Here is a 27,181-nt window from a genome sequence, read left to right as displayed (position 1 = left end):
GACAGTATATATATATATTATTCCCTTCTCTTACCTAATTGTTCTGGCTAAAAGTTCTAGTACTATGTTAAATAGGAGTGGTGATAGTAGACATCCTTTTCTTATTTCAGATTTTTTTTAAAAATGCCTTTGAGTTTTTTCCCACTCACTATGATTTTGGCTTTGTGATTTTTATATATAACATTTATGATGTTGAGATAGATTTCTTCTATCCGTAGCTTCTTTGGTGTTTTTATCATGAATGAATGCTGAATTTCGTCAGAGAATTTCTCTGAATATAGTGAGATTATTAAGTGATTTTGTCCTTAATTCTATTTATGTGATGAATTAAATTTATTAATTTGCCTATGTTAAACCATCTTTGCATCCCTGGGATAAACCAACTTGGTCGTGATGTATAGTCTTCTTAATATATTGTTGAATATGATTTGCTAATATTTTATTAAGTATTTTAGCATATAAGTTCATCAGGGATATTGGTCTGTAGTTTTCTTTCCTTGGTATGTCCTTATCTGGTTTTGGTATCAGGGAGATACTTGCTAGCTTCATAGAATGAACCTGGAAGTGTCCCATCCCTTTCTATTCTGTGGAATAACTTGTGAAGCATTGGCATTAGTTCTTCTTTAAAGTTCTGGTAGAATGCAGTTGAGAATTCATCTGGTCCTGGGCTTATCTTTTTTGGAAAGCTCTTTATTTATTACTGCTTTTACCTCATTACTAGTTATTGTTAGGTGTTTTGGCAGATTGTATGTGTCTAGAAATGTATTAATTTCTTCTAGCCTTGAGATGCATCATTAGGTTTTATTTGGGATCATTTTGATTTTCTTATGTAGGCACTCATAGCTATAAACATTCTTAGAACTGCTTTGTCTCAGAGGTTTTGGTATACTGCATCACTATTGTGTTTGATTTTAAAAACTTCTGTTCCCCATTCATCATTCAGAAGTGTACTTTCAACTTCCATGTGTTTATATATTTTCTGTAGGGGTTTTGGGTGTTGGTTTCCAATTTTATTCCATTATGATCTGATAAGATGCAAAGAATTATATAAATATTTTTGTATTTTCTATGAATTGCTTTATATAGACTAAAATGTGGCCTATTTTGGAGAAAGTTATATGAACCACTGAAACAAAAAAAAAAGTGTATTCAGCTGTTGTTGGATTAATTATTCTATAGATGTCTGTTAAGTCCTTTTTATTCATGATATTTTCACATCCAAACAGTCTTTACCAAATTTATATCTGGACTACCTATCTATTGGTGACAGAAGTATGTTGGAATCACCTAATATTATTGCACTTGAGTATATCTGAGCCTTTGATTCAAGTAGTGTCTGTTTTATATGATTAGATGTACCAACATTTGAGTCATTAATATTTATTATCATTATATGTTATTGTTGGATTGTTCCCTTTGCCAGTATGAAGTGATCTTCTTTGTCTCTTCTGATTAATTTTGTCTTGAAATCTGCTCAGAGCCCCCTCCTGCTTGTTTTATGGTTCCATGCACATGGTATATGTATTTCCACCCTTTCACTTTCAATCCACGCCTGTTTTTGTCTGTAAGGTGAGTCCCTTGCAAATTGTATAATTGTATAATTGGGTCTTATTTTTTTAATCCATTCTGCCAGCCTATGTTTTTTAATTGAAGAGTTGAGACCATTTACATTTAATGTTGTTATAGAGAGAAGTTTATTAATTCCTGTTATTTTGATTTATTTCTAATGTTTATTTCTAATATTTATTCTAATATTTATTAGATTTTGGAATTGTTTTGGAATGGTTTTATTCCTCTGTAAGAGCCTTGAGATGCATCATTAGGTTTTATTTGGGATCATTTTTATTTTCTTATGTAGGCACATATTTATTTCTAATGTTTAACTGTTTCTCTGCCGCAGTCTGGCTGGGCACAAAATCACAAGCCACTCAAGCAGGAACAAAGTTTATTTTTTGAAACTGCCGCCAATGTCCGGTACCGCCCGGGCAGATTTTTTCCACCCATGCGGCCTCCTCCCGGACCCGGCCTCCTCCCGGACCTGCAGAGAGAGCTCCTCCCCCCGGAACTCCCTCCTACTGTACTTCCCCAACCAATGGGAACTCTCCAGGAGTCCCGTAGCCGGCCTAGGTGAACAACAGGAGTCCAATATCCATATGAATGCAAATCTTAACATAATCATATCATCTCAATGGCTAGCTGGCCTCACCTTTCGACCAAAAATGCCATGCATCATATACTTGGCTCTTAGCATTTCTCATTCACTTAGCTACTCAAATGAGATTTGATCATTTGTGAACTTTGGGGTTTGTTTTTTATTTCTTCTGTGTGGAGTATTTCTTCTAATAAATTCAGTAGTGCAGTTTAGTAGTGAAGAAGTCTTTGAGTTTCTGCTTATCTTGGAATGTTTTATTTCTTCTTAGATTTTTGAAGAAGGCTTTGCTGGATATATAAATCTTGATTAATAGTTATTTTCTTTCGGGACTTGGAGTACATCCTTCCAAGTTCTTCTAGATTTTAGAGTGTCTTGAGAAATTGGAATTTATTCTCTTCAGAAATTTAAAATTATATCCTTGATCTCTGTGTTAGGCATTTTAATTATATCATGTTGTGGAGAAATTCTTTTTTTGATCTTGTCTCCTCTATTTGAATGTCCATTTCATTCTCAAGGTTTAGGAGTTTTTCTGTTATTATTTTTCTAAAAAGATAAGCCATCCCATTAGCCTGCATCTCACAATCCTCTTCAATTCCAGTGATTCTTAAATTTGGACTTTTGTTGTTGTTCTAGTTCTTATATATTCTGGTCATAGTAATTTATTTTCTTTTCTTTGATACTCTCTGAATGTTCAAGGCAGCCACTTCTCTTCCAGTCCCGAGTTTCTCTCTTCAGCAAGGTCTACTCTACTAGAATAACTTTCAACTGAACATTTCATTTGATTTATTGTGTTTTTCACTTCCAAGATTTCTGTTTGGGTCTTTTCAATATCTCTATCTCTTTACTGAATTTCTCATTCATATTCTATACTGACTTTATCTTAATTCATTTATTTTCTTCATCCTCTTGGAATTCATGGATCCTTTTTATAACCACTCTTTTGAATTCTTTATCTGGTATTTCATCCACTTTGATATCTTTGGGATCTGTTGCTGGTGAATTATAAACTTTAGGAGTCATTGTGTTACCTTATTTTTTCACATTTCTTGTTTTCCTGTGCTGGGTTTTATACATCTGTTGAGATGTATTTCTCTTCTACTCTTATGTGTGGACTATTTTATGGAACAGCCTTCTCTTGCCAAAGTGTCCTAGAGTAATCTAGATTAAGACACCCCTCCATAGGTGTGATATCCACAGTCTTTGTGCTAATTTTCTCTGTTTTTGCTGTAGGAATGGATGTCTGTGAGTGGGCACTGAGGGCCAACTCCTAGCCATTCCTATTGGGAGCCTGGCCATTAATTGGAGTTTTTGTGTCTTATATTCTTTGTATTAAAGCACAGATGAAGTTTGAGTGTTATTAATCTGTGTGTGGAACAACATGTGTTTTCTTTTAGCTGAGTTTAGTTCAGCAGCAGAGTCTCTACCCTGTGAACCTATAGTGTCCCTATAGTTCCCAATACCTCACAGAAAAGGGAGATGCAAATAGTAGCAACAACCAATGTAAACAACATACAGCATTGAAATAAATAGTCAATGCCTACCATGACATCAACGACACTAATTATCACAAAAATAGGAAAGATGGGGTCAGCAATTGCCAAAACCAATAAACCACTGTGAACTAGATCATGCATTAAGTAAACTGCAGGTGTCAACTATGTCATCCACAGCAGTAATAATCGCAACAACATGAATCATGGGGGCAGGAGATATATAAACCAAACAAATCTAAAAGATGGTAAAAATAGAGTATATTAAGAGAAAAGAAAATGCTATAGGAAGGTAGAAGGGAGTTCAGAATGTTTAAAATGTGAACAGAGAACACAGAACAGTAATGGTTTTAAAGAGGAGAAAAATAGGAAAAAGCAATAGAAGAGAGAAAAAGTGAATTTGGCTATTAGTGGAGGAAAAAAGAGAGAAAGAGAAAAAAAACAAAAGAAAACAAACAAACCAAAAACCCTAAAAGAAAAGAAAAGATTCTTAACAAAATAATGAAAGAATCATCTCAACTGTGGTGTACAAAACAATCCACAAGAATAGATGGTCACTTCCTATGCCCAACTGTCCTTTCCATTCTTCTTGGGCTATGTACTGAGCAGGGAGGGAGAAAAGGATTGAGCATAGACTAGAGGTTGTTAATGCCTTCATCTTTTTATTTTGCTCATTGAGCTGCATATTGGAGTGGCCTAAAACTGAAGCTTGTTGGAATAGCTCTCCACTTCCTTTCTCACCACAGAAGCTAGGAGGGAATGGGGAGTACTATTGATTGGAATTTTGCCTGGATAGACCAAATTGACGCAATCCCAGGGTGGGGCTGCTGCAGAGTTCTAAAAGGAAAATCCCATTGGCTGTGGCTTAGGTCCAGTCAAGCCTTAGGGACTTTGTTGGGTGATATCTGCTCTGGAAAAATTAGCAAATGCTGATCCCTGCTGGGAGTCTGAATCTCAGGAGACTCTCGAGAATTCGACTTGTGGGACAGGGAAGCCGATCCTCCACACATCTGCTGCCTGGGAACACAGCCTTCCCAAACTAAGTCCCTGAGTGTTTTCACACCTACCTGTTCAGATTCTTGACCTCCTTCAGCTGGTCACATGAGCTGCCAGACTCAAAGGGAAAGCAATCTGAATGGCCCTACATTTTTCTTACTTGAATCCCCTTGAGTACAATCTCCTTTGTGCATGTTACACTCACATTCAGCTAGGCACACCCTAGGTCACATGTTAGTCACTTGCCAGGACAGTATGGCAACTCACACTATGACCTCCCAGCTCCTGCAGCAGCAACTGCAGCATGGCCACCGCATGATGGCTCCCACCTCACCCTCAGCTTGCCAGTTGAGAGGTTCAGAGTACTAGTTTGCTGTGCAGCTTCTGAATCAACTAAGTTCAACTGCTTTTCTAATCCACAGGTTTTTCCATGCCAAATCTCCCTTTTTTGTTTCTCTTTTTATCCCTCCCCTCTGTAGTGAACCAGCTGAGCTCTAAGATATTCTTTCTTGTTGTTTGTTTAATGCACCCAAATTCCTGAGTCTCTAAGACACTCTGCTCAATACTGAATTTAGTGAACTCTCTCTTTCACCTACCTTGCTGAGAAGTGTTCATGCTGAATCCTGAGCCGCAGAACCACTGGATGCAGCCTTCCTCTGATTCACCATCTTGAATCCCCACCTTGCCTCATTCTGTTTGTTCATTTCATTCATCCATTGAGCTAATGTGTATCCCCTTCTTCATCGGACAGAACTAACTGAGGCAAGGAGGCCCCATGGGAGTTCCTTATAAAAGTATGAGGGAGACTAAATGAAGAGTTGGGGAAGCCATAGCGACAGGCTTGTAGGCTTTTGGATATTGGCAAAAACTATTACTTACAAATACCCCTCCTGCATATATATTTTCCAAAGAAATTGTCAAACCATTTCATAAGGATGTGTGTGTGACTAGCAAAGACATTCATATATATATATATTTTTTTTTCTTTTTTCCTTCAAGTTGTGGTTTGGGGAGCCTGGGAGTTGGGGGCAACCTGAGAGTTCATTATGGGGCTACAATGATAAATAGGACGTGTGTGAGTAGTTAGTGGGTAAAGACTGGATGGAGGAAAGTAGGCAGATCCTGGGCTTCTGGATTCAGGAGTGATTGCAATGCCTTTAACCAAAATCATGGTTCAGGAGGAGGGGCTGGGCGAGGAAGACAGCATGCTCATTGTCGACATGTGAGTATAAGTACCTACTGCATTCATGTGAACTGCCCAGAGACAGTAGCAGTGGTTAAGATCATGGTCTCTGGTGTCAACTGTCTGGTCTTGAATCTGAGTCCCACCACTTAGTAGCTGCAGGCCTTTGGGCAAGTTTACCTCTCAGAGTTTCAAGTTCTCATATGCAAATTAGGAATCATAATAATTTCTACCCCAAAGAGTTGTTGGGGGGATAGAATTAAATAATGCTTATAAATGGCTAATCTGATCCTTCCATAGAGTGAGTATTCAGTAAGTGGCATGTTATGATTAACACAAGTGGTGACAATAAACATGACACAAGAATGGAAGATACTTGGCAGAAAAGTGGTTTTAGATATCATCAGTGCACACACTATGGTTTAGGCATAATAATTGATGGCATTGGTAAGTGTTCAGAGCATAGGTGACAACTCAGATGCCTCAAGCCAGGCAACAAGTGAGTGGAGTGAGTAGATATGAGCACATTTATACATCGTGTGAATGGTGGGGACCCTGGAAATTGGAAACGCTGAATATCCCTGAAGATGGAAGCTTTAGATGGTTACTCTCGTGCCAAAATTGGGGCCTGTTTTGTTTTGGGTTTTGCTCTCCAAAGAAGCCAAAAATTTCTCAATGTTTAAATGTTGGCAACTAAATTCAGCTTAACAAATAAAAGGCATACAGGGTCAAACTGTGGCTTATTTGTTGCCAGACTATGATCACTGATGTAGAGAAGGAGGACTGAGAGTTCTGAGGAACTCCAGCACCAAAGGGGTGAACAGAGAAAAAGGAAGGGCAATGAAGACCAGGAAAGGCAGAGGACAGAGAGGAAGGGGAGGAAGTGAGGTCAACGAAGCCGTGGCAGAGGGGAGCTTCAGGGGGTCACCAACACCATCCAAGGGAGCACAGAGGTCAGCATGGCCAGACTGTGCCCCACAGCCCACTGCAGTGTAACCTCTTCCTGAGACAGCAGATATACTTACTACTAGGAAGAGGGGACATGATGCTCAAAGCGATGACCCCACGGTTAGAAATGAGGTGAGAGGTCCTGAGGGAAGGGGGAACTGTGCATGGGGGAACTCTTCCTCATCACTGTCTTGGACTGTGACTCTGGGGACTTCCAGAGATCATCTTTTCAAAAGCAAAAATGGACTTCACCAGCTCAACCATCCTCTGGACATACTTCTGATGGGTAAAATTGGAGGCAGATGATAGGAAACCAGAAAACTCATCTCATCCTCCCCGCACCAGGAGACTAGTTAACCAGAACTTGGAGAAGGAAAAATAATAACTCCAACACTCTAACCAGTACTGGATTCTGAGATCCTTTATTTGTTTTTATGTAAATATCAATACTTTTATTATCTATATTATTAATATCAATATTTATATTCTTTGAGAACCAAGAATGCACAAATACAAAGTTATGACTGAATAGGGGACCTGCCCAGTGTGTTCAAGAAGAAAGTATTACCTTCCCTAGGATTAGAATAACATAAGCATTCTCTAGATAGAAAGTCACTAGCTAGGCAACAACTGGGATTACCAAGAAGGCAAAAGGAAGATGTTTGGTTTGGCCAGGGCGGGGCAGAGTGGGAGCAGAAATATACTCCATACAGTAAAAGAGAAAGTTAAGTCTCTTGAATATAGCAACTAGTATGATGAGCACATTTAATATATGTATTCTCAGCTACATGAGCATAACATTCTAAACTGTTAGACATTACCTTTCCTGTCAGTTAACAAGAGGAAAGCAGGATGCAGAAATGAGGAACTATTTGTCCAAGGTCACTTAGCTAGTTAGTAACTAACTAGTCTGTCTCCTGACTTGTCACTTAATTCCCTTTCCACAGATCTCTTCCACATCGTTGAGTTCAGGGTTAATCATCTCTTTGAAGGATATGACTTGGAGGGCCTGGCACACAGAACAGATTTCGACGGGTGGCAGTCGGGGGTGAAGCTGGTGCCCAGCAGCAGTATCCCTGTGTGGCTGAAGGAGGCCAGCATGGAAAGAGCCAAGCAGGGGTCCCCACAGGGAGAGGCCCTGGTGTCCAGGACAACCAGCCACAGGACAACAGTGCTCGGCCTGGCCTGTGCACCGCACATTTCTGAGAAACACAGACAAAAATTCCAAACTTTAAAAAGTGGACATATATTTTTTTAAATACTACCTGTAGTCATAAACATTGCTTTTTAAAATATCACTTAATTTTGCATAATATAGTCAATGACAAAAGTAAACTATACACAAGACACACATAAATCTTCTGAGTAGGCAAATACAGCACAGAATATCTTGCTCAGAATAATTCATGTAGCAATTAGCCCAGTTCCTGGTCTAGAGTGGACCCTCCATAAGTGTTTAGCCATGACCGTGACTCTATGAGTACCTTGGTGACCACTCAGAACTTGATTATTCTTACCTTACGCCCAAGTTGTATAGAATTTTTATTTAGCTTCTTTCTTAATAGCCTGAAGTAGAGGGATGGAATATAGTTGGAGATAGGCACTTATGAAGAAATAGAAAAGCATCAGACAGGAAAAAGCCCAAAGGGAACTGAGACCACTTAGTGTCAGGATGACAGTCTTCTGCCTTCCTGGAGGTCCTAGAGGTAACCACGTACTTCACTCAGTACAGTTCCTGCAATGACACAGAATCATCCAGAAAGACTTTAGGGTACACTGTATCCCCTATTTAAAACAGCAGGGAAACATTCACTACAATTTTTTAAATTGCCAAAAATTACATTAATAAAAATTTTGGCACGGAGAACTTGCAAATAATCTAAAAATTTGACATAAAAATCACAATGCCATATGCATGGTTCATTATTTCAAGTTCAACAGGGATATGAAGATTTTGGTAATGGCCAATTATAGGTCCTTCTGGTTTCATTGTGAGATCATATGTAGCACATAGTACTTCTGGAGAGAGATGGTTGTTTTTCATAAGGTATAATTGCTTCTTAGTGCTGTTTGACATAAAACTGCATTTGATTGTAGTATTACTTCATTTTTTGGTCAGGGGTGGGGGAGACCTAGCAATTTTTCAGCACACAGCGTGCTGCTGAGGAGGGATCTCAACATGGCAGGAAGGTGAGGGTGCACTGCTTTGCTTGTCTATGGCAAAGAGAGGGGTTTCTTCCCCAGACCGTCCCAATCCTTACTGACTTTTACCCTGAGGTCCAGTTTATTGCTCTCCTATGAGATAAAGATAACTCTCACATTATCACACACTCCCTGCAGGGAAAAATCTCTCTTGGTTTCTCTTAATCATTGATTAGATTTTTCACAGCATAGTATTCCCAAGATGGATCTTGGGAAGGGAGATTTCTATTACATATGTCTGGAAGTTGGAAAAGCTAAGTGGTAATGAAAAAAAGTCCCAGAGTACATGGTATTTCTTAGACAGTTGTCTTCAAGTCCCTCTTGAACCCCCCCAAGGAAGAGGGATATAAGTAGTATGCAAACGGCCATCAGTTGAATGCTGGAGAGTTCATTTTGATTCCCAGGGATTGGTGAACACCACTTTTTTGCAGACTCATAACCCTCTCTTGGCTCCTCTTCATTTTGACAATGCCATACACATCTCAAATTTCCAGCAAATTGTAGCCAAGTGCCTTTTTCAGTGACTAAAGTTTATTTAAACAGTTGCCTGACCAATCTGTCTGTTAGAAGCATTTGGTTTTTGATTTTCACAAAAGTTCCTAGTGGGCTGAAGGCAATCGTGGGGGATGAGTTGGGTGATTTGAAGATGAGGGATAAATAAGGTTAATGGGGTACACACAGTACATTTTAAATATCCCTGAGTGAGGGGGTAGGGCAGGATCTGCTTCTGCTCACATCCCGTGTGGCCGAGCATGAAGAACTCCACTCACAAGGAAGAATCAGTGTCCTGCCACCCCCAGCTTGGTGTTCGTGCTGGTGCCTGGTTTGGGGTATGGCCATCAGATCCTCAGTGGGCACAGAATCCACCAGGATTTTGGTGGATGAGAATCAATTCCCCACCATTCACTGGGAGGCAGGAGGTATTGTGAGCACTCAGGTTCAGGTACACTTTGTCTTTGAAAGCCAAAGAGACCACCGTGATGAAGTTGACCTTCTTGTTGGTGCTCTGGATGGAGATTGGATTGTGACCCTTCCGAAAGTAAAGGCTGACATTGACCTCCTGGGAGAAGTAGCCCTTCAGGGAGATGAGATAAAACCCATCACAGTTGATAATGATTGAGCTGTTTTCCACCTTCATGGTCTCAGCCTTTTCTGGTATAATGCGGAAAAATTTCTTCTCACACCCTGAAAAGGGCAGGGCTAGAATAAAAAATAGAGATACTTAAGTACTACATTAGGCAGCAACCTTCCAATACAACTAAAATCAAGTGAAGAGAAAGTGAAGGAAGACAGATATTTTTAAAGAGTGGAAGCAAGCACTGTGTTTCTACCCATGGGTTGGAATCCCCTTCCCCTGTGGAATGCAAGTAGAGGCAGAGCTAATCCCAGTTGCAGAGAGAGTCTCAGATGGGGCTGGGATTCCTGAGTTGAGGGATTATAGAAATTGTCATGGCTGACCTACTGCAGAAAAGGTGGCTTTAAGGTTTCCCAGATTTTTCAAAACTGCATGGAGTTGGCAGCTTCAGTTCTTCCTTGCTTGCTCAGGGGACAGACTACAGCACAGAGTGGCAGTGGTGCCCCTGGCCTTGGTCCTGCACACCTCTTCCTAGCTTCACTCAAAGCAATTGCTTTTAATAGTTTCCTAGCCTCTCCCCACTGCCTGTGGGCATCAGACTTACTGACGGCATTTACCCCTGGCTTTGCCAGCAGCCAGTGAGGTTAGTCTGCAGCTAAGCACAGGAAGCCAGTGCAGGTTGAAGAGCTCCAGGACTCCGACTTGCTTCTCCCTTCCCCCTCTATTGCTAATTCTTCCTGGAAGGTGACTTGGGAAGAGTTGTTGCCATACAAGAAAGAAAAGGAGGAGAAGGAGAGGAACAGGAACAGGAGAAGCTTTGGTAGTTTGTGTATGGGGCAATTCTAAGTGCAAACCAAAGAGCCTAAATTTGTTTTATTCCACATCAGCCCAACAGCATGATGAATGGCCAAGCAACTACATCGTGGACACCTATTCTGGAGGATGTTCTTTAGTGATGGGAAAAAACATGTCTCCACTGCTGGCCACAACTTGGTAATTCTTGCCTTATATCAGTCCCAAGGGGCATACTTTGAATTGAAAATAAACACCACTTATAGAGAGCAAAAGGTACTTCCCTTCAGCCTCAGAGAACTTAACAAGCCAATGAATTAATATAGAAACCAGTGGGGGTTGACTGTAATCATGGTGCTCTCCTGATAGTCAAAATATCAGGGCCTTCCCCAACTCTCTTTAAGGTAAAATCTTGTCCCAGAACAGAGCCAGCAGATGATGTGTCCTAAGGTCAGACAGACTTGTAAAAGGTAAAGCCTCTGTCTCCTTAGCTGAAGCATGAGAATTATTCACCCTCAAGCATCCCTGGAGGATAAAGTGAGGCCTGTGAAGTACAGAGACAAGTATGGATGTGGTGGCCGACCACTCCTCCCTGCTTCCTATGCACCTCTGTGTCCCTAATGAAAATCATATTCAGGTCCCAACAATCCTGGGATGTCACACTTCCCCAAGGAAAAGGATAGATCTTGTGAGGAAATTAAGAGGCTAAAGAGAAGATCCTTTCAAAAATATGGATCAGTTAAACTTTTGACAATACTTACCATTAAATTGTATTCTAATACTTTGAATTGAAGGATACTGCACCTAAGGGATGAAAAAGGATATATTTTAGGGGGGTGAAAAAGGCATCAGAGCCAAATGAAACGGAAACCCAGGAGCCTGTGGAGGGAAAGGCTTAGCAAAGACTCGGTTTTTTCTGTGAGGGTTAGAGTTGGATTTTCTGCCTGTCTCTTGCTTTTCTATAGCATTTCTTAAGATAAGTCAGGGTCACTCTGCTCTTTCATGCCAGCCTTTGAGGTCTGTTCTCCTTTCTGCCAAGCTCCTCTCTGGTGCACTGTTTTGGCTCACGGGGGCCCCAACTTCCCCTTTTAGATAACAGTACACTTACTAGTTCTCTTGTTAAGAAACCCATTCATAGAGAGTTCCTCATGGAGAAGTCTGTGACCGATCAAGCCATCATGACCACAGATTCCCAGAACCTGCTGGGTGCAAGTTCTGGAAACTTCTTGTGTGCTTTTCTTCCACTATAACACAGGAATCAGCACATGGTGTTTGCAGGGGACACAGGCAATAAAATCTATTTTAATCCTTTAGAGTTCAATAGAATTAAATATAGCTTTTATTTTTTTAAACATTGCATCTTTTCCTTTTCTTCAACACAGTGAAAAACCTAATGTGAACCATATCCACCCTCAGTGGCAAGAAAACAAGTGAAACCATGAGAAGAGGAAGCTTGGTAGATGGAGTAAATGTCCACAGTCATTTGGTGGTTAAAAAACAAAAGCTCAATAGGGAGCAAATCAAAAGTCTGTTAAGTGAAACTGTCAAAGGACAGAATCATACAGGAAGTATAGTGCCATGTGCGACGGAAGAGTAATATCACTTCTATGGGCATTGAAGGTATCTGGAAAAATGTAGGAGAAACTGGTGGCAAATGTTCCCTCTGGAGAAGGGAACTGGAAGCCTGAGGCCAGGGGTAGTAGGGACCCTTGCTCTTCCTGGTCTATTTTTTTTTTCCTTCCTAAATTTCGTACCATATGGTTGTATTTCCTACTAGAAGAGGAAAAAGAAGGCCTGTTGTCCTGCCAAGACAGCAGCTCTTCCCACAAGGTTATTTCTGGCAGGATGTCCTGATCGAAGGTGTGGGAGACATTTGTTTTCATGCCCTGGGCAGTGGAATCCCTGCTTCCCACTCTCCTGGCAGACTACGGCCCAGTTGAGAGGATTCCAGTGGGGACTCCCCGCACAGATGAGGAACTTCCCTTTAAGCACAATCACATGCCTCCCCCAGCTAAAACCAACAGGCACCCAGGGAGGAGGAGGGGCTGAGCCTCGGCACGAGTTTTCCTTCAATACTAAGCTGTGGAGAGAGCGGCTGACATGGTGGAAGTGGGAGTCTTTGGCTCCCTCCCCTCTGTGTGCTGTTGTGACTCCCTTGTGCCCACACAGTGCTCCCTGGGTAAATAAACGCCCCCACTGCTCTCTGCCTAGTGTGTGCCAGGTGCATGGCCATGTGTTAGGGTCAGAAGTGGCCTGTGGCACAAGGAGCATGAGGCTCAGCAGGCAGCACCTGGGTTCAGGGCAGGTCCTGGGTCATTCTAGGCTAGTTTTATAAGGCTTATAGGTGTCAGTTTGTCATCTTTAAAGATCACTAGAAGATTGTGGGCACCAATTTTAAAAGTTGCAATTCTATGTCAATTTTAATTAAAAAAAACATGAAACTTCCTCATTCACAAATTTACTCCAAGCTGTCTGATCTCAAAGCCCTTGTGATTTTTTTTTTTTAATGGACATTGCAAAAGTCTCCTAAAGGTTCTTGAAAACCAAAGAAATTTCCCAGCTGTTTGAAGTGCCCTGATGTTACGCGGTGCTAGTGACCAAAAGGACATCGTTGGGGACTGAGAAGCTGAAGAGGCCGCAAGGAAAGCACATGTGACTGCCCCCCTTGGGTTGATCTACTGGAACTCCAGACTCAGACATCCTGTTCCCTCTCCTGAGAAGGTCACCAAGGGGTAGCCATTTGCATATTCTCAGAAGCCTCTAAAAGCATCAAAACCAACAGTTCAGACAAGTTGTAAGGTAGAAAAAGGAGCTCCCTCCCCTTCCTCCCTGCACATCCTCCATCTCTCTCTCTGTGACCTGCACACACTGGTGGTCCCACTACCCATAGTCACCACACACTGCCCAAGTCAGCGCCCTCTGCAGCCTGGCTCCAGTCTCCTTGTCTTATGATCAAGCCACTGAATCACTCTGATCTCCTTGCCCTTGGATAGAGAGCCCAGTGGAGTAGGACAAAGAGTGTATGCAGTAGAGTCAAATCCACTTCAATTATGACTTCTGTAGCTTTGAAATTTGGAAAAGATATACACCATTTCTTAGCATTGGCTTTCACATATGGGAAAAAAAGTCATAAAGCCATTACTGGAATGTTCTAGGAGATCACTGTTAGGTTTAATTAGAATGACTTATATCCAGCAGATTGCCTGGCTCATGATAAAGATTGAAAAAATACTTGCTATCTTGTTCTCTCTTCCAAAACAATCTTTTCACCTATCTCTGCTCATCAAAATCTAACACCTGCAGACCTACATCAAATCCTTGTTTTTTGGTATCTGTATTCCCATACCAAGTATTTAAAATCACCTTATTCATACAGATGTTTATAGAAGCTTTGTTCATAACTGTCAAAACTTGGATATAGCCAAGATGTCCTTCAGTAAGTGAATGGATAGGGCTGACATTGTAGCTCAGTGATAAGAGTGCTTGCCTAGTATCCATGAGGCACTGGGTTGGATCCTCAGCACCACATAAAAATAAATAAACAAAACAAAGTCATTGTGTCCATCTACAGCTTTAAAAAAATTTTTTTTTTAAAAAATAAGTGAATGGATAAACTGGAACAGTCCGAGAAAGAAATGTTATTTTCAGCACTAGAAAGAAATGAGCTTTCAGGCCATGAAAGACATGGAGGAATCTTAAATCTGTATCACTGTGTGAAAGAAGCCAATCTGAGAAGGCTGTATACTGTATGATTCCAAGGATATGCCATTCTGGAAAACACAAAACTATGGAAACTAAAAGATCCCTGGTTTCCCAGGGTTAGGAGCTAGGGAGGCACAAATGGGTAGAGCATAGGGATTTTTAAGGCAGATTTCATTCTGTATGAAACTATAATGAAGGGTACATGTCATACACCCAAACTCCCAGAATACATAAAGCACAACCCCAAGAGTGGACCCTAATGTTAAAGAAAAAAAGTCACTCTATTGACTTATAGTATCACTACCTAGTATAAGTTTCATCTCTCCTTCTGAACATATTATCTGTGTGACCTGGGGAAAACTGTATTTACCTTGCCGATTTTTACTTTCTTCATCTGCAAAATAGAAACAGTAAAGATCCATTGTCTCAGAAGATTGTCATGAAGATTAAATGAGCTTCAAATATGTGAATGCCCAGCACCTGGCAGGGAATGTTGTAAGGAGTTAAGAAATGCCACCTGTTATTTCAGAATATCCAGAAGTGTTCCTCAACCAGTCCCAGCTTTTTCTGTATAGTTGAGGTTAGCAAAATCATGACTTGGGCTCTGATTAGGCATTACTGTCCTGGCAAGGGGCAGCAAGCTCATGAAAAGTGTAAACCACTGTAAGCTGGTGAGAGAAGAGTCACAAGTAGACCCTTCCTGGCTCTTCGGTGCTGTGAATGCTGGACTGTCCGAGAAGCTAGATGGAAGAGTCTGGTGTCGGTATTTATCTAGCAGCCTCTACTCTATTCACAAGAAAGTGATAATTTGTTTAAAGAGCTCATCTTTGAGAGTGTGAGCCTCCGAGTCTGACTCACTAGGATGTGGCTTGGGGCTGTCGATCTTATACTCATTTGTCATTTGTCTGGTAGAGGGATGCCATCAAATATGAAACCAGGAAGTGGGCTCTGCTTCACCCTGTTACCAGGCCACCATGTCAATATCCTGGGGGAGAGGGGTTGAGGTGTGAGTCAGCAGAGGACAGTGGAGGAAACAGTGGCTCCTCACCCTACCCCACCACCTCCCCTGGGATGGACCAGTTCCTACCCTCTCCTTGGGTTTTGTGTTTAATCAGAGGAGACCTGGGAGGTCATAAAAACACTACCCCACAGGCTTGCAGATATGTCTCAAGGTTCCTCCAAAGAGGAAAGTGGAGCTTTCCACTCTCACCAGGATGAGAGCATAGACTCCCATCCTGGTGGATGTAGTGGACACTCCACAAAACAGCCTGTAACAAAGGGACGGGTCCCACTTTGGATGGAGGAAGTTCAGAACCCCACCCAGAGAAAGGAAGAGAAGTTCTTTGATCAAGGAGTCTTCCATATTCAAGTAAAACTATCCCCAAAGTTACACTTTTAGAGACAAAGATATGTGGCTTTGAAAACCTTGCTGAACCAGCAGTTTAGTGGGATAAGCCCAGAGAGAAGCCATGTTAATTGCCATCCAAAGCCGCCTGTCTCCATGCCTACCCCTGACCATCACTGCCGCCACCTTTCCCTGCAGCTTCACCTTTAACCTCCACCTTTGTCCCCCCCCCACACACACGCAGACAGGTTGGGTGACATACTAATAACCTGCTCCCACCATTTCCCTCTCTCTCAAGTCTGAGTAATAGCTACACGTGTCTCCCCTCAGAGAGACATTCCTCCTCTCTCAGGCACATGAACCATGGTTTCATTATCCCTGATACTTGACAAATGACAGTTCCCAAGAGTGAGAACAGATATTCTGATAAATATCAAAATCATTCAAAGACATCCTTGTAACATAAATCTCTGCAAAATTATGTGATTGACCTAATACCTCTTTATGTCCTCCAAGGGAAGATTTTCTTATACCTGAGTTTCCCACTCCACCTTGACCAGGGAAGTCCCTGAGGTTCACCAAAACATTCCTGAGCCTCCCTTCCTCACCTCATGGATCAAGGCTCACACCAGCTTAGTGTCTAGGAAATGAAGGGCAGGTTTCCAGTGTGCCCACTGTATTAGCACACCTCCTACCACACTTCAAACGTGATGACACTCGGTAAATAAGCATTTGCCGACCACTGGGGAATTTAGCCAGGGACTGCAGGATCACATAATATCTGGCAGGGTTTTTGAAACTGTCCTATTTATCTTCAAGTACAGGGAGGGGGGACAGAGTTATTATAGTCAATACCTTTCTACTTGAGATCACTCATTCCCCATCTCATTGCATTATGAAAGGAGAAATTCTCACCTTAAGAAGGCAAGCTCGGGCTGGGGATGTGGCTCAAGCGGTTGCGCGCTCGCCTGGCATGCGCCAGGTGCTGGATTCGAACCTCAGCATCACATAAAATAAAATAAAGATGTGTCCACCGAAAACTAAAAAATAAATATTAAAAAAATTCTCTCTCTCTCTCTCTCTCTCTCTCTCTCTCTCTCTCTCAAAAAAAAAGAAGAAGGCAAGTTCTGAGGGCGGACGGGGCATTGGGCTGACAGGAGGAAGTCCTGGGTTCTGTTAGTGACCTAGAACAAGTCCCTTCCCTGCTCAGTTCCAACATCCCCATCCACTCTCCAGTTAAAGTACCCAAGGACATTTCCAACTCAGAAATTAGGCAAATCCCATATTCAAAAGATAAATCTCAAGAGACTGAACAGAAGATCTCTTCAACACAACCGACCTCTGCATGACACGAACCGCAGGCCCTCCTCCCAGGTGGCTCCTGGGACAGCTGCAGAACATGGAGGTCATGCCTAGTGGTGTGTGCAGTGAAGCACGTGGCCCCCAGGCATGCTCTGACATAGATCAAGACCGTGGCTAGCAGAGTTATCACAGCAGAGCCGCGGGATGAGAGGGTGGTGGTGGTCAGGATGGCCACAGCAGTTCAAGCTAAAGCTCTCCAGTAATTAAGGGAAGAGAAGCCCAAGGCCGAGGGCCAGAGGAAGGGTGCTCACAGACCTGCAGTTGAGACACTGGGTGTTGGAGCTGGCTGGAGCTTCGATGAGACTTGTCACTGAAGAACTCTACCCTACTCACCTGCCAGCACTTATCCCCACTCCTCCTACTGCTTATTTAACTGCCTCCTTTTCCCCCAAAGGTACAAACTCTGGCAGGACAAGATGACCCCATCTAGCGTCCTCTCTGTGTTCTCAGTGCCTGACTCGTGACTGATGATCCAAACTTTGTTGAAGAAGTACATGAATGAATGACTTTCAGTGGGCTAGTGTCCCCAGAATTCAGGTCCACCTAGAATTCAGAATGTGACCTTATTTGAAAATAGAATACTTATGAATGTAATTAGTCAATGTTGTGGTTTAGGAATTAGCTATATCCCCAAAGCTCATGTGTGAGACAATGCAAGAAGGTATGGAGGTGAGATGATCGGGACATGAAAGCCGGAGTCCCCTGATGAGGACTGACTGAGTGGTAACTGCGGGCAGGTGGGGTGTGGCTGGAGGAGGCAGGTCATTGGGAGCATGACTTTGGAATACATATTTGGTCTCTGGTGAGTGGAACAGCCTCTCTGCTTCCTCATTATCAAGTCCTGAGCTTCTTTCCTTCACCACACTCTTCTGCCATGATGTTCTGCCTCACCTCAGGCAGGCCAAGAGCAATGGAGTTGGCCATCTATGGACTGAGACCTTGAAAATCATAAGTCCCCCAAAAACCTCTTCCTCTGCTAATTGTTCTTGTCAGGTCTTTTGGTTACAGCAGCAAAAAAGCTGATTAAAATATGAGGTTGGGAGTCAGGGTGGATCCTAAGTCCAACCTGACTAGTATCCCCAAGAGAAGAGGAGCGGACACACAGGGTCCACACAGGGGAGAAATCCATGGAGGATGGCGTAGAGCTTAGGGTGCTGCAGTTGCAAGTCAAACAACAGAGGCTGGGAAGAAGGGTTCTTCCCCAGGACAGTGAGGGGGTGTGGCCCTTCCAACACTTGGATTTGGATTTCTACCCTCCCATGCTGTGAGAGAGCTACTGTGTTAAGTCCCACACACTGTGATGATTTTTACAGAAGCCATAGGAAATCACTGCATGGTTGAGTAGGTATTTGTATACAATGTAATAATCATACTACCCCATTAAAGTAAGTAGAGACCCGTATAATACAATTCCCTTTCTGTTTAAAAAAAAGAAAAAGATGAAAGCAAACATAGGCACACTTCAATCATTTTATAAAAATATGCTATAAGGTATGTGTAATTGTTAAAGCTTCATTAATCATGTTACTGACATTTGTATAAGTACATTTAAATCCCTATTTAAAAAGAGTCTTTTTTCCTTTTGTGATATTGCATAAATTCTCTATTTTTCTTCAAAAGCAACAATGTCAGAAAAAAAAAGAATTTATTTATTTATTTGTTTATTTACTTAAAGAAAATGAATCTTTAAAAGAGCCAACCAACATCCTTAAAGCTCAGAGTTATGGAGTCATGATCAAGGAGTTTAGACCTGGCCTTGATTTCTAACCCTGACCCAGTCTTGTAAACCTAGTCAAGTCTCTATGCTTTAAACTTTCCCAGCATAAGACAGCAAACAAATATCTGCCTCTCTTCCTCCACGGTCAAAATAAAGAAGTGAGGACAGAAGTGGGAAAAGCTCTGCCAACATGAGTAGCTGTCACTGCAAGGAGTGCCCGAGTCACGCTGCTCAGCCTCCAGGCCCTGCCCCCCACGCCCCCACCCCACCCCCCCCACCCCAGAAGAGCTTTGAGAACCAGCCCTCTTTAGGCCAGAACAAGGGCTAGATCAATGCCAGTAGGGGCTTGGAAACTAAAATCATTAAGCACTCAACGCACATAATTCAAAATACATTTTATATTACTAAATAATAAAAGACATTTTACAATTTATAACTCAACAAGGGTCTTAAAATTTATTTGGTGACTTTTTAAGTGTCTCTTTACAACCTTTTGTAATATCATTGTCAGGCCCTCCTGATCTTCACAGCTTCTTTGGCTTTCTAGGCTCTGGCTCCGGCTGCCTGCAGGGAAGCCCAGTGCCAAGCATACGTCACTTAAGCTCCCAGCAGCCCTCAGTCTGCACCTATAAGATACAGGATTTAAGGACTGAAGGTTTCCCATCCTCAAGTTCTTATTAAATAAGCAAGGGAAGAATTAAAGAGGGACTCTTTCTGTCAGCCAGCATGTTTTCTTAAATAGTGCTTGTATGTCACCAGAGCTAGATAAATGTATACGGATCAACACACCTACCGTGCATTTCCAAATGAAACTTCTACTGAAAAAAAAATTTTTTAGTTATGCCAACCAGATCCTCAGTGTTTATAGCACTGTGAACCCGATCACATATCTCTTGTAAATACAATTTTCTGCTGGATTTGGCAGCCAAGTCCTTGGAGAATTGCAGGAAATATTAAAGTGAAGGGTAACGGAATCTGCCAGGCCCGGGTGCTCCAAGTGTGTGATTTTAGATCTCTGGACCACTTTCAACCAGTCACTGAACCTCATAACCCCAGCATGAGGACCGTGATAACCACCTTGGCATTCCCAAAGCTCACAGCAGCCACATTCCAGGGCTGGAAATCATTAAACTGGCTGGTGTTAGGGACTTCACCCAGGGACTCAAAGCTAAAAGTCTGGAATGAACCAGAGTCTTCTGGGTCCTGGTCCAGTGTACTCTGTTACACTCCATGACTCTCCCTAAATCTGAGGTGTTTTGTATTTTTACGTAAGAAAGTGTTTTAGTCTCTTCATTTGAAAAGATGTGGCTCTCAAAAGCACGGGGAACTACAAACAGAATAGAAGGCATGGCACGGTGGGTGGAGAGTTCAGTTTCAGTCCAGCTCCACCCTGAGCTTCATCTGTGACTGTGGGGAAATAACCTTGCCCCTTCCCAACTCAGGTTTGGGTCATCTTTGTTCTTCTCTCATTTAATAGTAATAACAACACTGTAACCACACACTCCAAAGGATTAATGGTCATTTTCCATAAATGAAGAGTCCCCGAATGGGGGGAAGCTGCAGGCCCTCTGACAGCGAAGGGCACAAGGCAGTTAACAGAAACAGAACTGGAAGGACAGGGGCCGGCCCCTTGGCAGGGTGGGTCTGCTCGGTACCAGTAGCCAGGGGTGAGGTCAAAGCAGAGAAGAGGAAGATGACATCCCTAGATCAGAACCAAGAGCCTCTTTGCTCACTTCCCAATTCTCCTCTGTGGTGTGTCCCCCTGTGACACTCTCCAGCATAATCCCCATCCAAATGATTCCATCCTGTTTTGAGTACTTGGGTCAGAACATCTAAATTTTAGAAAATACCGTCACCTTGTAAACAGTGAACACTACTAGTCCCCCTGGAGTTTTTCACCCTCCTCGACACAGATGAGCACTTGACTTCCTGAGAAAACAGTTTTCGTCTCAATTCCAGGAGAAGGCAGGCCGGCCCTAACACGCAGGATGGTTTGTTTTACTGTGGTGCCCCCTAGTGCCAGAAGACATCAGACTCACTTTCCATATTTGCCAGTAAGTGGACCACATGAAAGAAGCAAAATTTGGAGAAGCAAGGATTTTCGTAATTGTTCCTACATTTTCTTTGGCATAGAAGAGAATAAAGTGCGTTCACTTAGGGCGATTCACGAGATTCCGAATGGGTAGGCCATTCTCAGCAACTTGCTGCTCCTGCCTAGAAAGCCTGCAGCCTCCTGCCTGCCCACCCTGTGCCTCTCACCTGCGGACTTCTGCTCCTCCTTCCAACATCAGCTGAAGCATCCTCTACCCCCAGTGTTCCTGGGTGGGTCCCTCCTCCCTCCTCTATTCTTCCCGTTGTCCCTTGAGTATGTCTCCAGATGTCTGACACTCTTGGCCCCAACTTGAATCTTAACTATCCAGTCAAAGAGTTCAAAAACCTTCTCCGATGAGTTTGTCTCCAAAGCCTCAAACAGCACCTGGTACAAGTGAACAGTTGGTGGGATGAGTTTGAGAAAAGGTACCTTAAATAATAATAGGAGGAACCCTAGCACTGGAGTGAGGAGTTTGGGTTAATTAACTAGTTTAGTGATCATGATCAATTCACCTACCCTCTCTGGGTTTCTGGGGTTTTTTTTGTTTGTTTGTTTGTTTGTTTTTGTTTGTTTGTTTTATCTGTAAATAGACTATGTCTAATACCTGCTCAGATAGCTAATGATTCTGTGCCTTTTAATTAATACCTCCCTTAGGAATCTCAAAATACTTTATGATGAATCAGCTTGCCACTTCTGGGTTTTTTGGGTTTTTTTTTTTTTTAATTCTCAAAGAGCTGCTTATGAAGAGCAAATTAAATTTACATTCGAAATTATTTCATTTACATGTCTGTCCTAAAAAAGGTTTTCTAAAAAAAAAATGTTAGATTACATGCAGCTATTTAAACTGAGCTAATCTGAGACACGGTTTTTAAGGGAAATTCTTCCTTCTCTTCTTAAATGATACAAAGAAAGGTGGAAGTTATAGCCTGAAACTTCATTAAGAAACTGTGAATTTTAATTCTGACTGATTCAGAACTGTCTGACTTATGTTCAAGAACCTCTGCTTCTGTTTCTCCAGCAGAAACAAATGATAAGACTGTCGACCTTTGACAGTGGAATTTGCTAAGGAATTATAACTAAATGTACCTGCACTTGAAATGAACTTTGAAAAGTGACAAATATTTGAAGAGGCAAGCTACATCATCCCTGGAACACTCAGACAAAATTCACCAAAGCTTCTCATAGGCCAGCTTTTTTTCTGCCCCGACCCCAGCTGAAGTTCCAGGTAAGACTAGAAGCCTGACCTTTAAGTGGCAGCCCCAGTATGATCTCCAATGTGTGATTGTTTTGGTGACAGAGCATTCAGTTTTATAACTTGTGGGTCTTCCTCTAGGGCCTTCACTTATTTCTTCTTTCTAAACCAGGTATTTAGCTAACTCAGAATAGGCTATTTAGATAAGTACAGGGAATATAAATTAAGTGTAGAAAAGTGTATTCCTGCTGATTTTATTTTCCCCAGTCCCTTCCTAAGAGCCAGGAAATCTCTAAGCTCAGACACAAAAATCTGTTAACTCAAGCTTTGTATTTCTCAAATTCTCACGCCCATTCTATGAATGTAATCAACATACTCAGGATATTGAGCTGACAGAGGTCTTACTGATCTTCCAGCCCTACTTCCTCTGCTACAAGTGAGAAGATCAAGGCCCCAAAAGGGAAGTGAGCTGTGAGGAGTGGGTAAGGCAAGAGGGATCTTTGTTCCGGCATCTCAAAAACAACAAGTTCTGCTTTTCATGTGTGTAAATAAAATTTAACCCAGAGATGAGAAACGGATCGCTAAATAAAGTTGATTGAAGGGGAGGGTGACTGCCAAGTGGAGTTAGAAGCTGTGTCTGTATTTCTACAGAGCCATGCATGTAGGCAATGATTTTCTAAGGCTAAAAATCAAATAAAAGAAATCAGGGGGAAAGTACGATTGTTTTCCAAATATTTTTCTCCTGCAATTGAAGAAGAGATCCAGTTTAACTGGGTGAATGAGGAGCATTTCAGCCTCAGTTGGCCTCCAATGCACATGGCACACCCCTGGAGCAGTGTGTCTCAGGAAAGAGAGGTGTGGTCTGCATCCCACCACCACCTACCCGGCTCCCAGCCAGAAGGCCAGACATCCATGTGGGGCTTTAAAAGGTTATCAGTCTGTAACACTTTTCTTAGGGCTACTCTACAACTCTCTCTCTCTCTCTCTCTCTCTCCTCCCCATGCCGACGTATATGAGATTAAATGTAAGAACTCATTGTGCTGTTCCAGGTCCTTTAACAGTTTTAAAAAATAAAATAAAAATAAATCACACTAACTAAAACAGTCTAGCTAGAAAAATGGAAGAAGAAATTTAAGTCAATGTTAAGTGAAGAATTTCAAATATCTGAGCAAAAAAAAGGGTAAAAAAAATCTCTATCCAGAATATATGGGATCCTGTTTCTTGAGCAAACAACTCATACCACCTACATAGTTGCTTCCATTTCTACCCCAGGACTACGGGAGCTACTTCTCTCACACCGCTGCTCACCTGAGACCCAGTGGCCTGGAAACCAGCTGTCAGTCTGCTTCCCAGTTCTGACACAGCTGCTGAGTGGCTTGTAAAAGGGGCCTCTCTTCTTCTCAGGGTTCCCAGGGCGCTGACAGTTCCAGGTGGCCCCAGACCCAGCAGGCTAGACATGTATGCTTCACCTTGATGTCCCCTGCCTAGAGCCCTGGTACAACTGTCCAGCCTTGCCTGGGCCACACGTCCTGTCTTCCCCATGCCACAGAGTAAGGAAGCGCACAGCTCTGCGGTGGTTTAAAAAGCACGCGGGGCTCCCAGACCTGGTGAATTCACTCAGCGGTTCTATTTTTAGCTACTCTGTTTGCTTTCTTCTCAGAAGAGCCTGATTCCGGTCTGTGTCTTGGGTGCCCTGCCGTGAACACACTCTCTCCCCAGAGCACCTACTTTGATTTCACCCCGAGGGCTGTGCACAGAGAAGTGAATGTGGGGTGGGGTGGGGGGAGAACAGGTATGCTGGCTGTGTCACACCAGCCCCAATTCTAGAATTTGAAGTCACGAGCCCTCTCCGTGGTTCAGCAGTCATCGGCTCACATGCTCCCACCGACCACTGAAAATCCCCGTTTCCTGTGGGCAGAGACAAGCCCGGGCATTTGCTGGGACTACTCGTCCTGCTGTAATGTGGCAGCCAGTCTCTGACATGGCCATCAACATGCAGGTCCCTCACTGTCACATATAACTATAATGCACTAATAAGCCAAATAGATAAGAAAAGATTCCTATTGCCTGCCCTTCACCGGGAAGACTTTCGCAACCCAAAGCCACCATCCAGGGAAATAAGAATTGTCAGACCAGCCCCACAAAGGAAGCTGGGGAGGCTCTAGGCTTCACACCTGCCATGAAGAACACTCTTGAAGACCTAATAATATCTGTATATCTGAATAAATAAATAAGAAAAAAATGATGTGACCCAAGGGGAGCATGGAATGAGAGTAAAGAGCGGGGGAAATGGAAGAAGGTGTCAAGTGAGGAGGATGCTGAGGACCCCCACTGCATGATGTGTTGCCCCAAGTGGGAAAAGATGAAGCCATGTCTCTGCACAGCGTAGGTAGACGGGCAGAGACAGACTGGGAGGAACAACCCTGGATCCGATCTTTGGGATGAATGTGTGGGCATACAGGCAAACACACATGCATGCATGCATTGCTGCCCTTAAAATGCAAGGTCAGCTGTTTAAAAGAACTTAATCTGGATACCTTCAGCATGTTTTAAAAAGCAAATCGTTTGAGTGCCTGCAGAATTTATGACTATGATAGAAAAGTAGAACTGGTCTCTTTCTTCTTTCTTTTTACATCAATTCCCTCATCAGACACATTTTTATCAGGATGGATAAACCAAGTGTGGAAATCAGTGACTCAGCTTCAAAGTGACAGCTCATGCAGGAAGACTAGGATCCTTGCACTGCAGAGAAAGGAAAAAACCTAGAAGTGGTGCCTCTGCCCCATCTCCACTGTGCCCTACCCCTGCCACCGCTAAAAGGAAGGAAGGAAAGGAGAGACAGGGGGTGTCTGACCACACCTTACGATCACTTGGTGGTGAGGGGACACAACAATCTTGGCATCAGATTATTTCCAAGTAACTGCTGCTACTACAGCTGCCACCAGCAGAGGCGAAGGGGAAAAACGCCTGGTGGTGCATCTTACCTGAGGAGCAGGGCGGTACAGGCAGATGAAGGTGAGGCACAGGAACAGCCCCAGCCCCTGGGCCACAAAGGCCACCAGCAATAGCTTGTTCCTCTGGCATCTTGACCGTAGTGTGTTTCCTACATTCTCATCCAGGGGTTGAACCCCTTCCATCTCCACAGTCTGGAAGCAGGGAGGATGCAGATGTGGCCAAGAGGAGCTGGGGGAAGACTGGCGCCTTCCCCACCAGGGAGGAGAAGAAGACCACAGAAAGCTGTCACTCAGAAGATAGACCCCGGTCCCGGGGCCAGAGAGGAAAGGCGATTGAAAGAGCAGAGCGGACTCGCTCAGTTTTCACTTTGCAACTTTGCAAGCAGGCGGGGGAACTTCTTTGTGACTAATCTGAATTTCCCCTTTACTTTCTTTCTTTCTTTTTTTTTTTTTCCTCAGGGCTAACAGGGAGCTGTTTTTGTGGCATTCCAGTTCTGATTTGAGTGACTGTGAAATGACAGTCATAGAAGTGTGCCATTTTCTTAATTTCTCATTGCACTAGTTACCAATTTGTGGGTCACTTGGTAAAGATAAAGATCATCATCCATTGATACAGGAGCTCACAGATCCCTTCCTCACGGTGTCTTAAATCATGTGAAAGACTTAAGGAAAATGTTAGGCTAAGATACTTCTCTCTATTATGTAACAGAACACTGAGCCCATTTTAGGGATTCAGAGAAAAAGCACCCACAGAACATTCTTGAAATGAAAAAGACAACAAAGAAAATAGGAAGGTGGATCATATAGAAATGAAGGAGTAAGACCCTTCAGTTAAGGAGACCAATACATTAAAATAAAGAAGTCAGTATTTATTGAGCATCTATGTGGTGTCAGATACTGTGTTGGATGATCCTGTCATTTTTTTTTCTTACTATGTCCTTTCAGGCAAATTCAATAGACACAGTTAATTTTTTGCATACCAGAAAAGAAGCAGAAGCATATCCTGGGTTTTTTCCCTCCCTCCACTTTGTATTTCCCATATGTCATTTTTGCATGAGGGAACAAAAGTATAGATTCAAATTACCCTTCAAGGTTATTTCATTTTTTAGGCTATGGCTAGACTCAGAACTTGGAAAGTAAAAATATCCTAGCAATAGACTCCTCTTAGCCTTTATCGCTAAAGTAAACGGTGAAATGAAATAAGCAATAAAATTATGTCATATTGGTAAATATTTGCTGAGTATGTAATTTGGGCCCAATGCTGTACTGGACAACTCAGGGATATTGGGCAGGACCTATTTAAGACCAAATTCTGCCTTCCTTCCATGGAAAAATATGTTCCTCTGAGCTCCCTATGGAGTATCCAGCAGATATTTATAGAAAGAAGGGAGAGAGTAATTTTTGGTTATTGGAAATATGTTATATGTAACTTATTTTTACCAAAAATGGATATGAGGCATATTAAAAAGAGAGACAGTTTGCAAGAAATTTAAAGTAGGGGCTGAGATTGTGGCTCAGTGGTAGAGCACTCACCTAGTATGTGCAAGGCCCTGGGTTCTATCCTCAGCAACACATAAAAATAAATAAATAAAACAAAGGTATTGGGTCCAACTACAACTAAAAAACAAATAATTTTTAAAAGAAATGCAAAGTAATTTACTGCAGTATGAATCAATTAAAATGACTAAATACCTTCACTACAATAATCATACCTTGCATTTATTTGGAGAACATTTCAGTCTTCAGAAGTTCAAGGTTTTAGCTGAAAGATAGGTAACTAAGTCACTGTATCAAGACGCCAGGCCCAAACTAGAAACCAACTTCCATCTAAGCTGCTTTGTAATAGTTATCCCCGTGAACAAAGTATGTGCAAAATACAGGGTACAAAGACCAAAATCGAAAGGAAAATCAGTGTGCAAAGCCCACATCTTGCATCATAGCTAAGTTACAAACAAGCATTAGAATCAGTAACTATTGAC

General features: G+C 42.4%; 1 protein-coding gene across 4 annotated transcripts; it reads right to left on the bottom strand.

The window, feature by feature from the left end:
* Nucleotides 1-7,172: 7,172 nt before the first annotated feature.
* Nucleotides 7,173-27,070, bottom strand: Tnfsf4 (TNF superfamily member 4). Of its 4 annotated transcripts, none has more exons than XM_048810026.1 (4): nt 26,915-27,061; nt 25,233-25,449; nt 11,600-11,642; nt 7,173-10,171 (listed from the first exon to the last, which is right to left on the bottom strand). In XM_048810026.1, exons 2-4 carry the CDS (start codon nt 25,383-25,385, stop codon nt 9,819-9,821), a joined length of 549 nt encoding a protein of 182 aa, XP_048665983.1. In that variant the 5' UTR covers nt 25,386-25,449; nt 26,915-27,061; the 3' UTR covers nt 7,173-9,818. The 4 variants fall into 4 exon arrangements, 3 of the variants coding, with proteins under 3 accessions (XP_048665983.1, XP_015347291.1, XP_015347290.1); XM_015491805.2 differs by having other exon boundaries at nt 25,233-25,394; XM_015491804.2 differs by lacking the exons at nt 25,233-25,449; nt 26,915-27,061 and adding an exon at nt 23,557-23,996.
* Nucleotides 27,071-27,181: the final 111 nt, after the last annotated feature.

This window comes from Marmota marmota, unplaced genomic scaffold, assembly GCF_001458135.2.
Source record: "Marmota marmota marmota unplaced genomic scaffold, marMar, whole genome shotgun sequence".
Lineage (NCBI taxonomy): Eukaryota > Metazoa > Chordata > Mammalia > Rodentia > Sciuridae > Marmota > Marmota marmota.
Note: the sequence above shows the minus strand (reverse complement) of the source record. Positions and strands in the feature narration are given on the sequence as shown.

Excerpts from the sequence above, each read along its gene's own strand:
- Tnfsf4 (XM_015491804.2), bottom strand. The coding sequence starts at position 23,790 with ATGGGGAAGACAGGACGTGTGGCCCAGGCAAGGCTGGACAGTTGTACC. Across the intron at positions 11,643-23,556 it reads TCCAGGCCACTGGGTCTCAG|GTGCAGTATCCTTCAATTCA; the intron begins GTGAGCAGCGGT and ends TTCATCCCTTAG. Across the intron at positions 10,172-11,599 it reads TATTAGAATACAATTTAATG|CCCTGCCCTTTTCAGGGTGT; the intron begins GTAAGTATTGTC and ends TTTTTATTCTAG.